The following is a 16912-nucleotide window of genomic DNA, read 5'->3' on the forward strand; positions in this document are numbered from 1 at the left end:
ATTGTTATTATTTTATTAATTGTAAACCTAATGATTCAAGAAATTGTTTGTTTTGAAGTGTTAACTGTTTCACAGTGTGAAGAGAACTAAAAGTATTTGTTTGATTTTGTGGGTTTATATTACCATTTACTTTAAGAACCATAATCCTATATTTGATAAAATATTTATTAAAGGGATACCTATTGTAGATGATGGTAATAATCTTGTAACACATACCTTTTGTTGTACTATAACGTGGGAATTAGATATAGAATGTATACCAAGATCAAATATAACAATTAATCGTTTACAATGGCAAATAATACGTCCGTATTTACAACAATTATATAAAAAAGATGGTACGATAGAACAACGGTCTTTATGTCATGATGGTGGATTTGGTATTAAACCATATAATAATGGTTTTAAACGTGCATCTAAAACCACACACATCACATAGTTACGGCAATAGTACAACATATAGACCAGCAACAACACATCAAGCTCAACCAATCGCGGGTCCAAGTGGTGTTCAACAATCTACACAACAAGTAAATCCTGTGGAACAACCAAATCAACAAGTAGAACAACCAGGAGGAAGCGCCCATAATACAGGTGGAGCAGTTCAAGGTGAAGCCGGTAATAGACAGATTCAAAAACCAGCACCTCGATTTGGTGAAATGAGTACTTATGTATTTCATAGTACTAATGAAACTAATATTGATAATTTAGCTGAAATATTAGAGATGACATATCCTAATACTAACATTATACAATGTAAATACAGTGAGTAACTTTAATATTCGGTTTTTTTATTACAAACTCTTCTGTCTGAAATTTTCAGAAGAAAATAAGAAAAAAAATTTTTGTTTGTATCTTGTTCTTTGATACATATATCTATTATTTTAAAATATGTACATTTGTTGTTTCAATCTTATTTCAATAAACCTACAACAAACAATATACATAAAACAGTGAAAATTCGCGCAACATTAATATTCGGTTTTCTTTACTGTGAAAAATGGAAACACTTGTTAGCAGTTGAGTTGGCCAAAGAATAACGCTATTTTTTCTAAATCGCAGTAGGCTACGTTACCTATGACGTTACCCGGCATGCAATTGTCATTTCACTTGATTAAAACGTATAAAACGAAGCGATGGGGCGTAAAAGCAAAAATTCGTCAATTGAAATTAAAAAACTTGTCATTAAACATTATGTAACACGGAAAACATATAAAAAAATAGCGGAAATTTTAAATATGAAAGTGAGTACAGTTGGGGATATAGTACGGCGATACAGAGAGGAAGGCAGGATAGAATACCTCAAGCAAAAAGGGCGACCAAAAAAGTTGTCTGCACGAGAAGAAAAGTACATTGTGCGTAAAATTAAGTGTGAACCGCGTTTAAGTGCGCCAAAACTGGCTGCTGATGTATTTTCTACATACGGTAAGAACGTACACCCCCAAACCATTCGGCGTGTAATACAATCAGAGGGTTATAACGGACGAGTAGCTAGGAAAAAACCGTTCATTAACGAGCGTACAAGAAAAGCCCGATTGAATTTTGCTAAAGAGCACATAAAAGAACATGAAACTTGGTGGAATGATGTAATTTTTTTAGATGAAAGCAAATTCAACTTATTTGGTAGCGACGGAAAAGTTATGGTTTGGCGGAAACCCAATGAGGAGTTGAAACCAAAACATTTGAAACCTACAATAAAACACGGAGGTGGCCATGTGATGGTTTGGGGGTGTATTTCGTCCAAGGGGACGGGAAATCTGGTGTTTATAGACACCATCATGAACAAAGAAATATATCTAAATATTTTAAAAGAAAATTTGAAGAAGTCAGCTGAAAAAATGGACATTCTACAGAGTTTTAAGCTGTACCAAGATAATGACCCCAAGCATAAAGCACATATTGTAAGGGAATGGTTGCTTTATAACTGCCCGAAAGTGATCGCCACTCCTCCGCAATCACCTGACCTTAATCCCATAGAGAATTTGTGGGATGAATTGGAGCGGCGTGTTCGGCAGAAGCCGGCTTCTTCCCATATAGAACTGAAGAAAAGGTTACAGGAAGAATGGGCAAAAATTGGACAAGACTATACCCAAAAAATAACTGGCAATATGCCAAAACGTCTAAATGATGTTATTAAAAACAATGGGTTCAGTACGAAATATTAATTTCTTTAAATTTGAACTATTTTTTATAATTATTTTGTAAGTGGGCAGAAAAACCGAATATTAATGTTGCGTAAATTTTTGATTATTTTGTGTTTTTTTGTTAATTGTAGGTTTAATAAAATATATTTAAACAACAAATGCGCATATTTTGAATTAAAATACATATATCGAAATACTAGTTGCAAGAAGAAAGGAATTTTTTCTTACTTTTTTTGTGAAAATTTCAGATAAAAGAGTTTGTAATAAAAAACCGAATATTAAAGTTACTCACTGTATATAGAAATTAATGGAAAAGATCTTACTGATTGGTTTATACTTTGTTGGGTATCTCCATTTAAAATTGGTTATAAAACTCTTGCACAACGTATTGGTAATAAACATTTACAAACATATTGTTTTATGCATCAATTACCTAACTTATATCAAGACAATAAAGATGACGCTAGTGTTAATGAACACATTCAAACATTAATGCGTGTTCGTATTATTAATGATGTCGAAATGAGAACTTTAGAGGAGCAAATCGAAATTACTGAAGCTAATAGTAATAAATATAATAAGATTAATAACTTCAATTAACGATGAAGCTCCACCAAAAAGACGTAAATTATATTCATTATATTGTTGTTTCAGATATGTCACTCCAATCCAGCATGTACGATGAAATTTTCAGTGTTGATCCTCCTTCAATTGCTGAACATTCTATTATTATTATTGATTCCGATAATTCCCACTATGTTTATCTCCCTCCGGAGTTGGATGCTTCACATCATTCAAAGTTTGCTCATATTCCTGTAACAAATGCAGAGACATTAACAAAAAGGTATAACAATTATGTTGCATATAGTTTTGTTATTACTAGCGATAATAGTTCCTATAAAGATAATAGCGAACAATTTTGGCTACTATTCATGCAATGTTGAAAGACTTTAATGAACGTGTTTGTTCTAATAAACTAGAACTTTTAACTTCATTAAATTCTCGATTCCTTGCTGTATTAGAAAAAAAGTAATTTTCGTGGATATCATATGCATATTATTTTATTTTTACAGGATGAAACTAAATCCGTACATGCTAAACAGGATCATAGAATGGCAGCTACTGAAGCATACAATGAATTTAATATATATATTTACAACATACTAATAATCATCTTTATGAATTTGAATATTTTCAAATAACTTATGAATATGTTAAATCTAATGCATCTATGTTTAATTATATTAAGAAAAATCCATTACAAATAATTTTTGATGATTTAGATATTGTGAAAATGTTTTTAAACTTTAAACGAGAACATATATTTCCTAGTACAAGTGTATCAACCAATCAATTACAAGTATCTACATCTTCTGTTAATTATGTTTGTTATTTCTTTAATAAGTGTCTTGAAAAAGGATGTATTGATTTTGAACAATGTTTAGCACAACCAGACTCGATTAAAATCATTGGAAATAAAGGTTTACGAGAAATCTTTATGAATTGTCGTTCAAAATATATGGCTTCTCGTACAATAAATGATGCTATAAATGAATTATTACAAAAATTTGTATCTATGAATTATATGAAACGTTGTTTTTGTTCAATTATTGATTGTTGTAAAATTCAATCTATTGATTTTAATGAATTAACTAAATCTGTTGCATATTGGTTAGTTGGTAAAGAACCTTATAAAAAACGATGTACATTAATCTTATTAGGTCCTGCCAGTAGTGGCAAAACTGTATTTTGCCAAAATTTACATAGTTTATTCCGATTCGCTAATCGTTTAACTTCTGATGGTATATTTACCTTTCAGAATATTATTAATGCTGATGTAGCGTTGCACGAAGAACCATTAATTTCAGTTGATATAGCTCAAACCGCAAAACTTGTCTATGAAGGTAATCCAAATGCTACTGTCGCTGTAAAAAATGGTTCTCAACAACGTTTAAATAAACGTATACCTATATTAGTTAGTAGTAATAATGAACTGTATAAATACGTGTCTTCGGAACGTGACGCATTCGATGCTCGCTGTCACAAATTCTACACACACGTGGATATGACAAAAGTTGAGTTCTGTGTACAAAATAATCATTCTTGTGATTTTAACACTAGACTGCACCCGTCGTGCCAATAAGGACATTACCAGCTCCAGAAATTGGCAAAATAAGCGGCCACGGCTCAATGAAGAAACGGAGGACCCTCTCCATGTGGATGTCGACGCAACAGATACATTAATTGAATGTAATAAACCTCATCGTTTACGTAAATGTCACATGTTAACGTTTGTCATATACGCACTTAAACGTTATTTTCCAGAATTAATAACACTTGATTTAAACATTTGTTCCAATTCACATAATGCCGAGTTTCAGTAAGACACGTATTTTTTATTATAATAATGATGCTAATACTTATACCACAACAAGTCAATCTACAGATTTTTATATAAGTAAGATTATACCTGATTCTAATGCGTTTTATTGTGTAGGATTAAAAGCTGAAAAACATAATTGGCATTTAATACCTACGAATTGTTTAGGATTATATATGACTTTAGCTGATTTGCAAATGGTTGTAGAAAATAGTGATGCTTTTAAAATAAATAAATATAAAATAACAATTGGTCATACTATTCCTATCGCTAAATATCCTGGTACTGTTAACACTGTACAATTAAGTTTTAATAATACTATATATTCAACTATTGTAATTGAAGATTCTAATTACATTGGTGTAAATACAACGTTAAGTGCAGAAGAATTTTATATGTTACGTACATTTGATGGTGTTAGTTCATTAGATGGTAAATCACGATTAGAATTACCTAAACGTAATATATTTTTTAGAATACCAGCTACTTCTTATACTGATTCTGATGCAGTTGATAATACTACTACGAAATTATATGGATCATATTCAAATACACCTGGTACTATAACTTCTGAAAATGCTAAATCTTCTAATAACTTGACAACAGCAGATTTGATTAATGCTTATGTACCTGAATTATTACAAAATAATGATAAAGTTTTTGCATTATATCCAGGTGAAAATATATATACGCATGAACAAGTAATAGGAGATGTAACAACTAATATTGAATGTACAGGTCCACATTTTAATGAATTAATATATCATGCAGATCAACGTATACAAGCATTATTAAATACTACTAATATAATTAGATCTCCTGAAAATATATTATTAATGCCATTAAGTTTTCAATTAAAAGGTAATCATGAAGATACAGTGTCTTGGATAGATGAAACTGATGCAAATAATTGGAACAGAATGTTTGAATTACAAAATAATCGTAGTGTTAATTTAGATTATAATCCTATATTTGATAAAATATTTATTAAAGGGATACCTATTGTAGATGATGGTAATAATCTTGTAACACATACCTTTTGTTGTACTATAACGTGAGAATTAGATATAGAATGTATACCAAGATCAAATATAACAATTAATCGTTTACAATGGCAAATAACACGTCCGTATTTACAACAATTATATAAAAAAGATGGTACGATAGAACAACGGTCTTTATGCCATGATGGTGGATTTGGTATTAAACCATATAATAATGGTTTTAAACGTGCATCTAAATTAAAATACTTATTTGATATATGTAAAAAACCAACTAGAACTACTTGGAAACGTAAATATAAAGATGTCCCTATTTTAACTTTTGATACCAACATTGCTTATCCTGATGATACACACCCTGCTAAATTTGGTTCTGCATATCCGTTTGAAGTTTCTACAATAGGTCATCCGAATTTTCAATAACTTCCCGTCGCATGAGACATAATGTGACGGGACGTAGTCGAACCGGTCGCAAAAAGAAAAAACAATTGTTATAATTATCAATAAATCTATATTTACTTTCACCTTGTTGTTTTATTCATGGCCTTCCATTTCTTACTGCGCAGGACCTCCTGCGCTGCGTTAGGCGCAATTGAACGCCGTTTTTGAATATATTAACGATTGTTATTACAATTATAACTACTGGCATGTGTATCGTAATGCAAATACTATATTTGTTAATTTTACTGATTATTAAATTTTATGTTTGTTAAATTGCGTATAAACGTTTAAGTTGTTATTGATTACCGCGCAACTCGCATTCTAAAATGTTTCAAGGTCTTTTCGATGGTATATAAACGGTTAAAATTTTCATATGGAACTCAGTTACTACCGTTACTACCTTCTATTACTACTCACATCGCTCGCTCACTTTATAAAAGCTATTAGTATGTCACGTTTAAGACAATTAGGTCAGTGTCAATTTTCCCCAAAGAAAAATATATCCGAATTAGAGGTGAATAAAATGTATGTGATTAAGTCTGCGAAGCGGATTACATCATGCGCATGGCCATCAGTTGTCGTAGATTTGGAGGATGGATTCTCCGTTTTCTTACCTAAACGCATCGCGGAGGTGATTACGGATGGTGAAATTACGGAGCTAGGAGGTATGAGCTTAATATTCAAAGGAGTAAAAGATGTCGGAAAAGGGAATCCAGCCCATCTCATCGATTTTGTAAAAAACGTAAAATAAATAAATGTTCTTATCGACTATATAAAAAAAAAACGTTAGAAAGTAAAATGTTAATAAATTTTTTTGTAAAACGTAAAATAAATGTTCTTATCGAGTTTGCAAAAAAACTTTTTACAAACTTAAAATTTATTTATTTGTTTTCTTTTTTAATTCATCATTGTATTTTGTATTGTCATTATTATTCAAATATTAATTGTTAAAAAATAATATTTTTTGATGGGTGGAATGTTTAGGCAACCCAAATAACAAACCAAATTTTTTATGTAACCATGACAATTTTGTCGATTTCAAATGTTATAAATAAAACAAGAAGCCATTATTGTATTCGTTATTAAAACGACGCTTTTTTATTCGATCCTCTGAAGAATTCAACTTAGAACCCCAATTCAAGTAAGAACTTTCCTTTTTTTCTTTCGAACCAACACCTACAATTATTCCCGATATTTGTCGCGCGAACAATATCCATAACACGACGTCCATTGAAGAATTCTGTTTAAATAATTTATCGGAAATTAATTTTTATGTGATGGAATACTTGGAAATAATAAACTCTACAACAGCTTCTATTTGATCACGTGATCACCGCGTGATATTGACGATTGACCATAACTCTAATCACACGTCTAGCTGCTTATCAGTTCAACGTTAGCGGTTGTCGCGCACATTTATACCGGAAATCAATTTTACAATAAGATGTTTCTTTGCGAAGTGTGTAACGGTGCGTTTACCTTAAAGCACAATCTTACCCGTCATATACGCGTAAAACACGGTAATGTGCGGGAATCGAACTTTAAATGCCATATCTTTTTCTTTTTTCTTTCTTTTTCTTTTCTTTCTTTTGTTTTTCTTTTCTTTTGTTTTTCTTTTCTTTTCTGTTTATTCGGTTGGATAGAGCAGATTTTTCTGGATCCCGCCGTTTGTATCTCGATATGGGTATATATATGTATATGTTTTTAAATTTTAATTTACCATAACACATTGGGGTATCGTTGTTTTCATTTATTGTTTAAGTTATTATAATTTCAAGATTATGCATACATTTATGTACATATTCATTTAGTTATACATTTTGTTGTGTATGTATACATATATATATATATATATATATGTATATATTTCTTTTTTTCTCTATTTGTTTTATATGGGATACAATAAAGTCATATTATTATTATTATTATTATATCTGTGAAAAAGGTTTTTCAAGATCTGATAAATTAAAACATCATCTAAGAAGCGTCCATGGATGATTAAATGTTCAACGTTGTGTTGCGCCACCACCACCACCTTTACAAAGCACATCAGCCGGTCCGGTTCAACTTGCGCCATCATCACATCCACCACCTAAACAGCGGCCCTCCAAACCTTTAAAAAGTACGTCAGCGGGTTCTGTTCAGCATACGTCATCATCATCATCATCATCACCACGTCCTCCACCTAAACAGCAACCCTCCAATTTATGTCGAATTTGCGGTGTTGACTTTATATCTACCACTCACCTTCGGACTCATCTAAGATTGGAACATGCAACCCCGGTGGAAGGTGAAGATAACATCGATAGATTGGAATCCTGTTTTAAAGGTAGAGTTTGTACCTATAGAGTCGCAGGCGTGTTACCCGATGATGATATACCATCGTTCCTAACAAGATCAGAAGGAGCTGTTAAACGGATGATTGAGGTTAGTTTAGATCGATGTGGCCCCTCTATAAAGGTTCAGATTGAGTTTTTTGCGAATTATGTTAAAGCCGCGTATGATGAGAATGGGGATGAAGACGTATTAATGTCCGAGAAAAATTTTAATTGTAAATTTCAAGTTGTTTCGGTGGGTACGGATTTGCATGAGGTGTATGTTGGGATGTGTAGGGAAATTTTAGCTCAAAGCGAAGAATTTCAAGAACGCGACTCTGGGTGGGCCTTCTTCTCCGTATCTCACCTCCTGCTTAATATTAATAAATTTGAACCTATACCCGGGTCATCGTATATACGTTTACCTCAGGTAATTGCTGAAAAACATGCGTGCGTAAATATTAAAAACTATGAGGATGATGCTTGTTTATCGTGGTGTTTGACGGCGGCTCTTCATCCTGCAAATCATAGTCGCGATCGAACTACAAGCTACCCTCATTATAGTCAAGTACTTAATTTGCAAGGGATTACATTTCCCATTACTTTAAAAGATATCATTAATGTAGAAAAATTAAATAATTTAAGTATTAATGTTTACGAATTGATAAGTAGTAGTAGTGGTAAATACACAGTGGAAGGGCCAATTTATTTTACCAGACAAAGACGCGATATTCATATAAATTTGCTTTATCTATACGAAAACGGCAAGGGGCATTTCGTTTTAATTAAAAATCTTTCAAGGCTAATATCGAGTCAAGTCACGCACCGCGAACATTCTATACACCTTTGTGATGGATGTTTGACGCGGTTTTCATCCGCAGACAAGTTACTCGCACATCAGCCTTATGATTGTAATCATGTGATGACCGTTTTACCTACAACCGATTTAAAATCTAAATCAAACTTTTTCGGTTTAAAAACTCCGCAAAATATTTTAGAATTTAACAATTATAAATACACTCAGATGGCTCCCTTTGTCATCTACGCTGACTTTGAATCGCTTTTAAAACCGATCGATTATTGTAAACAGAGTAGCGCTAAATCTTTTACGGAAAAAATTGAGGAACATCAACCGTACAGTTTTGCTTATTACATTGTTTCCAATATTGATAGCAGATTAAATAAATTTGAAACGTATACGGGACCGGATGCGCCTAAAATTTTTATCTCTAAATTAATTGATGATGTTAAATTACTTTACAACAAATACTTTAAAACTGTAAAACCAATGATACCTTTAACGGCCGATGAGCAATGGCATTTCGAATCGGCCGAAAATTGCATTATTTGTCAAAATCATTTTACTTCAAACCAGGTTAAGGTTCGTGATCATTGTCATATTAGCGGCAAATACCGAGGCCCCGCCCATTCAAATTGTAATCTAAATTTAAAACTTCAAAATTTTATTCCGATATTTTTTCATAACTTTAGCGGGTATGATTGTCATTTATTTATTAAAGAAATGGGCGATGTAGACAAAGATGGGCTTGATGTATTACCTAATAATAAAGAGAGATACATTAGTTTCAGTAAAAGATTTTTGGTCGATAAGGTAATTAGCGAAGACAAATCTGTTGGAAATGTTTTCTTTAAATTAAGATTTGTTGATTCATTTAGATTTCATCTTCATTAGATTCTTTAGCAGGTAACCTTAATGAGTTTGATTTTATTAGCATGCGTAAATCTTACCCCCACAATGATCATTTTAAATTGCTGACCAAAAAGGGAATCTTTCCCTACACCTTTATGTCATCATTTGATAGGCTTAATGCCACATTTTTGCCCCCTAAAGAGACGTTTTTTAATAATTTAAATTTAGAGGGAATATCTGATGAGCAATATGTTCATGCCCAAACTGTTTGGAAGAAATTTAATTGTCAAACTTTTAAGGATTATTCTGATTTATACTTAAAGACCGATGTTCTTCTATTAGCTGATGTATTTGAGAAATTTAGACGTGTATGTTTCAAAACCTACGGTTTGGATCCCGCTCATTATTATACGGCACCGGGGCTATCTTGGGATGCTATGCTAAAAGTCACTCAAATTAAATTGGAATTGTTGACGGATATTGATCAAGTTCATTTCATTAAAAAAGGTATCCGTGGGGGCATTTCCCAATGCTCCCTACGTCATGGTAAAGCAAATAATAAATATATGGAAAATTATGATGCTAATGCGCCCTCTAAATTTCTAATGTATTGGGACGCTAACAATTTGTATGGGTGGGCAATGTCTCAATTTATGCCCGTTTCCAACTTTAAATGGTTGACTGAAAACGAAATTCAAAATTTAGATTTTAATAATATACCCGATGATTCCGATTTCGGATATATTTTAGACGTGGATATTGCGTATCCCGAACACTTGCACAACCTACATAATGATCTACCTTTCTTAGCCGAGAATTTAATCCCCCCTAACTGTAAATGCGAGAGCGATAAACGATTAATTCCAAATTTATTTGATAAGACAAATTATGTAATTCATTACAGAAATTTAAAACAAGCCGTTGCACACGGATTAACTATAAGAAAAGTTAATAGAGTTTTATCGTTTAAACAATCCCCTTGGTTAAAGTCATATATCGATAAAAATACAGAGTTACGCCAATCGGCTAAAAATGATTTTGAAAAGGATTTTTTTAAATTAATGAACAACGCAGTTTTCGGTAAAACCATGGAAAATGTTGATAAGCGAGCCGACGTCCGCTTAGTAACCAGTTGGGACGATATCAGGTCTGGCAAAACCGCAGGTCGACCTAGACTTGGAGCTCGGAGTTTAATCGCTAAATTAAATTTTAAAAGTGTTAAAGTATTCACAGAAACGTTTTCGGCAATTCAAATGGAGCGTCTTCATGTAGTCTACGATAAGCCTCTATACGTTGGTTTTACAGTTTTAGAACTGTCAAAATTATTAATGTACGATTTTTATTATGATTTTTTAAAATCTAAATACGGAGAGGACGTTCAGTTGTGTTACATGGATACCGACAGTTTCACCGTACTAATTAAGTCTGACGATGTGTATAACGATGTTAAATTAAATTTAGATAAATTTGATACATCTAACTACAGTCCCGATAATCGGTTTGACATCCCCTTGCAAAATAAAGCGGTTTTAGGTAAGATGAAAGATGAAAATTGCGGAAACGTAATGGTCGAATTTAATGGTTTAAGATCGAAGGTGTACGCAAATCGGGTCGCGGATGGGCGAGTTACTAAAAAATCTAAAGGTATTAAGAAAGCTGTGGTTAAACAAAAGCTTTCATTTCAAAATTATTTCGACTGTTTACATTCAAATTCCGTCTTGTGTAGAAAACAGTTATTATTTAGAAGTTTTAACCACACGGTTTTTACCGTTTTACAAAACAAATTGGCCCTTTCCCCACATGATTCCAAGCGATGTATCGATGCCGATGGTATTAAAACATTGGCTTGGGGTCATTTTACCACTATTTCGAATAACGTTTAAATATATTTAAGTAGTTTAAGTAGAAAATAGTATATCATTTTTTTGAGTATGTTTAATTTAAATTTTTAATATATGTATAAACGTTAATTTTTTGTGATTTTCTCTTCCTCCTACCCTCAATCAGTAATAAAGAACCTATTTTAAGGTAAGTATTATTATTTCAATTAAGTCATCGCTCCGCGGGGGATTACCTTCCGCTGATAAGCATACGATCGTCGTCGTCGTATTTGTCATCGCTCCACGGGGGATTAACTTCCGCTGATAAACGTATGAGCGTCGTCGTCATCTCTACTTGAACGTTATTTAAACACTTTAATTCATTTCCTTCGGTAGCCTAGCGTGCAAGACGCCCGACTCTCAGCCCAGTTCCACTCGAGCTCTTGCAGCGAGCGGACGTCTCTCCCACTCTTTCGTAAGCGCTCCTCAGTGAAAAGCAATTTTTGTGTTTCCGGGAATTTAAGGCCATTAGCCAGTTCCGAGTAAAAACTAAGTGCCTTCGTTAAGTACTTTCGAGAATCGAACCGAGGTCATCCGGCCGTAGACAAAGCCCAAGAACAAAGGCTCCGGCTCGGCCGGGCGCGCAGGTACGAGGGGTTTTTACCCGTTTACGTAAAATTCGTCGTTTTTACGACGCAGTTTCGTTCATTTTATTTAAAACAAAATGACGAAACACAAACAAAAGCCGCCAACACCACCGGTCGAAATCCAATCTGACGCTGAATCCACCGCCACCATCGCATCAGAGCTTACCCGAAAGCTGATGGAAGTTGAAGAAAAGCTCCAGGCCACCCCCGAGGAAGAAGAACCGCCAACCGGATTTACGAAGGCGAAGAAAAGAAAAAGGAAGATGAAGTCCACGGAAGACATCACCGTCGAACTCAAAAACCGATATGAACTTCTCCCGGAAGAAGTCGACAATATCGCGAAATCCCTCCCTGCGGGTAAGAGCGCTACACTTATAATTAACAAACCCAAACCCCCGATAAACCAAACCCAAAAACGGACCAGCCCCCTATAACTATTCATCTAGGTGGTTTCTGTAATCACCTCAGACTTACCGGCGATCTCACCCAATGGGTGGGATAAGATAACTACACCCTTAGGTATACGGCCAGCGGTTGCACCGTATATGTCAAAAATCCCGACAACCGAGCAAAAATTATCAAAGAGCTCAAGAAATCGAGCATACCCTTCCACACCCATACCCCAGAGAGGATCGCGAGAAAGCGTTCACCCTCGACGGCCTCCCCCTGCAAATAACCCCCGAAGAGGTCACAAACGAGATTTTCGACCTGTCGACAATCCAGGCGACCAAATGCTTCCTAATGAAAGGGACTCGTTATCCCCGTTTTCTAATCACCTTTTCCGACATCAAAAACCTGGATACCCTCCAAAAGCAAATCCCCTTCCTTTTCAACACCCGTGTCTACTGGGGATACGTTAGAAATACCAAACTCCTTATACAGTGTAAGAACTGCCAAGGCTGGGGTCACGCGACCTCAAACTGTTACGCCCGTCCCAAGTGCATTAAGTGCACCGGTGATCACAAAACCGCTGATTGCCAAATCACCCGCGACAACGGTCTTCCCATTTCCTGTACCAACTGCAAGGGCAACCACACCGCCAACTCCACCGAATGCCCTCGATATCACCAAGAAATTGCGCGTCGCAATATTAAATGGTCAACCACCCAGCCGACCAAGCCCACCACAACACCACCGCGAGCACAAATCGCTCCAACTTCTTTCCCCCCGATCCGTCCCCTCAATCAACCCTGGAACGCCATCGTGAAAGGGCCCCAACACCAGCAAAACCCCCCAACAGCACCACCCCCTACTCAGCCCCCCATTCAATTCAAAGCTCCCCAAGCGAACTCTCTCCCCAACACCTCCGACTTTAACGAGCTCGGAAACCTGATGGCCGAGATTAATTCCCTAATTAATCTCCCAAACCTCATCAACGCCCTAAAACAGTTTAGGGATACCCTCCTTATAGACAAAAGTCCCGCCTCGCTCCTGGACGCTACACAGAAACTCTATTCCAACCTCCTCAATGTCTAGCTTAACTCTAGTCCAGTTCAACGCTAACAGTCTTATCCCTAAAATCCCGGAGATAACCGACTTCCTAAAAAGACTAAATGTCGACGTCCTCCTAATAAACGAAACCAAACTCATCCCAACCGATTCCGTCTCCTTTCCAGGATACACCATCCTCCGAAAAGACAGAACCCGTCGAGCCGGCGGTGTTGCTGTTTTGATCAAAAATACCATCCCGCACCAAGTAATCCCCCAACCCAATCACGGCCATCTAGACCTTATCACCATAAAACTAGACAGCAACCTCTTCGTCACCGCTCTCTATAGCCGCCCCAACGGCCCCCTCACAACCACCGATTTAAACCATCTAATCGGCTCCTACAACAAAACCCTTCTATTCGGCGACCTCAACGCCTGCCACCCTTACTGGGGATGTAATAGAATAAACAAAAAAGGGCGAACTATATACAATTACACCCAGGCCCACAACGCGTTCGTCCTCGCCCCTAGAGCGCCCACACATTTCCCCCCAAACGGCTCTACGCCAACAACCATCGACATCGCCCTGATCAAAAACGTCACCGACATCTCCGACCCAGTCGCTTTAAACGATCTGTCATCCGACTACTCTCCGGTCATCATTAAAATCGGTTCAAACATCCCAAACGAACCACCATCGAAGTCCCCCGATTTCAAAAAAGCCGACTGGACGACGTTTAAAAACCACATAAACGCCCGTATCCACGTCACCCCCGACATTCAAACAACCCAAGACCTCGACGCGGCCATCGATCTCCTCACCAGTACGATCGTGGCCGCCAAAAACAAATCGATCCCCCTCACGCCTAAACCGAACGGCCTCATCCCCAAAACTCCACCGCATATTCTCGTCATAATCCAAAACAGAAATGCAATACGTAGGCAGTATCAGCGAACCCGCGACCCAATCACACTGACCGAGCTCCGCAAATTAAACAAATCAATTCAGTCCGAGCTCAAAAAGCACAAGAACGAAACGTGGTCCAAAAAACTTCAATCCCTAAACCCAGATGACAAATCCATCTGGTGCACAATCCGCAAAATCAAAAATCGATTTAAACCGATCCCCGCCCTAAAGGACCAACACAGCCACATCATTTCAGACAGAGACAAAGCCCTCGCCCTCACAAACTATCTGGCCGCCATTCACACAGCCAAACCTAACACATCGGCCGAACAAAACAATATCTCCCAAAGAGTTCACAATTTCACTCAATCGCATCTCCGACACTCGTCCGCCCTCAATTAGGAGATTCAACCGTAACCGATTAATTAACTTCCCCCCCAATCGTCTCAGCTATATTGTCACGCGGCTCCCTTGCAACCCCTTGTTATTTGTACATATATTTATCTCTTGTATATAGATCGTTGCAACACCCGTAATCACTATTCCGGTTTAACAAGCGCCGCCGCTTCGAAAAAACCGTCGTCGATTCCGTAGTTTTAAGATGTATTATGATATCTTAGGTTAATTCTAAGTTAATTTTAAGACGTATTGTAATATTATCTTGTATCAATTATTTTAATGAATAAATTTATATTTGAATTTGAATTTGACTCTCAGCCAGACGGCCCGAGTTCGATCCTGAGCGTTGGCAAGGAAAAAAAAAATTTTACCCGACCGTTAGGGCACTAGAGCGTTACCCCCTATCGTAGGGGGATGCTTGGGGTTGATGCGGGTTGCAGGGAGCCATTAGGGCACTAGAACACCATCCCCTATCGTAGGGGGTTGAAAAGACCCATTAGGGCACTAAGATGGGGTTGAAGGGAGCCATTAGGGCACTAACATGCGGGTGAAGGGAGCCATTAGGGCGCTAAGATGGGGTTGAAGGGGTTGAATGGAGTCATTAGGGCACTAACATGGGGTTGAAGGGGTGATATGAAATAAACACTTACGTGATATTTAATCTTTCAATATTTATTTTGCACGCGGCACTAATTTACGATTGTGCGCACGACACGTTTCTTATCTTATCTCTAGAAAACCAGGCGGTAATTACAAGAAGCAATGATTGGCACCGACACCGCCGCCCCTGTCACTAGGCCCCCACCTATAGGACCCGGTCATGGGAAACCGTCTGGTTTTCTAGAGATAAGATAAGAAAAATATCTATTAAGTGCTCATTAAATAGAGGCGTAATTCTGTTTATACAGGGTGCCCATTATGTATGGAATATTGTATATATCTTGGCAAGTATCAACTTTATAAAAAAGCATTTTATACAAAAGTTGGTTAGTATTTTATTTGCCATAATAAGACACCATTCAATTGTTTTTATTTCAGAAAACAAATGAGCAACGAATAACATTTAATTTTTTTTAAATGGCAATGTACCCTTTATTAGGCTTATTTGATAGAGATTTCTTTTCTCTTTATGATGACGTAAAATTTTTGTACCCTTACATTAGAAAATTTTTGCATAAAATGTAAAAATTGTTTATTAAGAAAATTTAACCAATAACATTAATCTAGATATCCGAGATCGTCAACTACCTCGAATTATTACCGTAAATTAAATCTACATACAAAATAAAACAAATAAACTAAAAATTAGTGTAAATGAAAATTATTAAACTTTGAAGACAAAACGAAATTAGCACTAAAATGGTTTTCACGACAATAAATGTTCAAAATGTTCACCATTAACTGCAAGGCAGTGGCCCAATCTATCATAAAAGGCTTGAAAAGAATTTCTTAGCGATCTGGGAGAAATAGTTGCAGCTTCATCTTTTATTCGTTGCTCTAATTCTGTCAGATTTTGAGGTCGGTTTACATAAACTTTAGATTTTAAATATCCCCAGAAGAAGAAATCGCAAGGTGTAAGATCCGGAGATCGGGGTGGCCACTCTACAGACCCTCTTCTGCCTATCCAACGGGCCGGAAATACCGTATCTAAATATCGGCGTACATCTAAATGATAGTGGGGCGGTGCCCCATCTTGTTGAAACCAAAGATCATCAAGATTTTCTTGGCAAGCTGGGATAATTTGCTGTTGCAATAATTGTAAATAACGGTGACCAG

The 16912-nt window shown here is 36.0% G+C and overlaps 1 protein-coding gene across 1 annotated transcript; it reads left to right on the top strand.

The window, feature by feature from the left end:
* Positions 1-6414: 6414 nt before the first annotated feature.
* On the top strand, positions 6415-11815 carry LOC111421343 (uncharacterized). Its single transcript, XM_071200035.1, has 3 exons — positions 6415-6708; positions 8112-9893; positions 9959-11815. The coding sequence occupies exons 1-3, from the start codon at positions 6415-6417 to the stop codon at positions 11813-11815; spliced, it is 3933 nt and encodes a 1310-aa protein (XP_071056136.1).
* Positions 11816-16912: the final 5097 nt, after the last annotated feature.

Source organism: Onthophagus taurus, chromosome 11, assembly GCF_036711975.1.
Source record: "Onthophagus taurus isolate NC chromosome 11, IU_Otau_3.0, whole genome shotgun sequence".
NCBI classification, from domain to species: domain Eukaryota; kingdom Metazoa; phylum Arthropoda; class Insecta; order Coleoptera; family Scarabaeidae; genus Onthophagus; species Onthophagus taurus.

Coding starts and splice junctions, on each gene's coding strand:
- LOC111421343 (XM_071200035.1), top strand. CDS start 6,415: ATGTCACGTTTAAGACAATTAGGTCAGTGTCAATTTTCCCCAAAGAAA. Junction 6,709..8,111: donor TCATCGATTTTGTAAAAAAC/GTAAAATAAATA, acceptor GGTTCTGTTCAG/CATACGTCATCATCATCATC. Junction 9,894..9,958: donor AAAGATTTTTGGTCGATAAG/GTAATTAGCGAA, acceptor TGATTCATTTAG/ATTTCATCTTCATTAGATTC.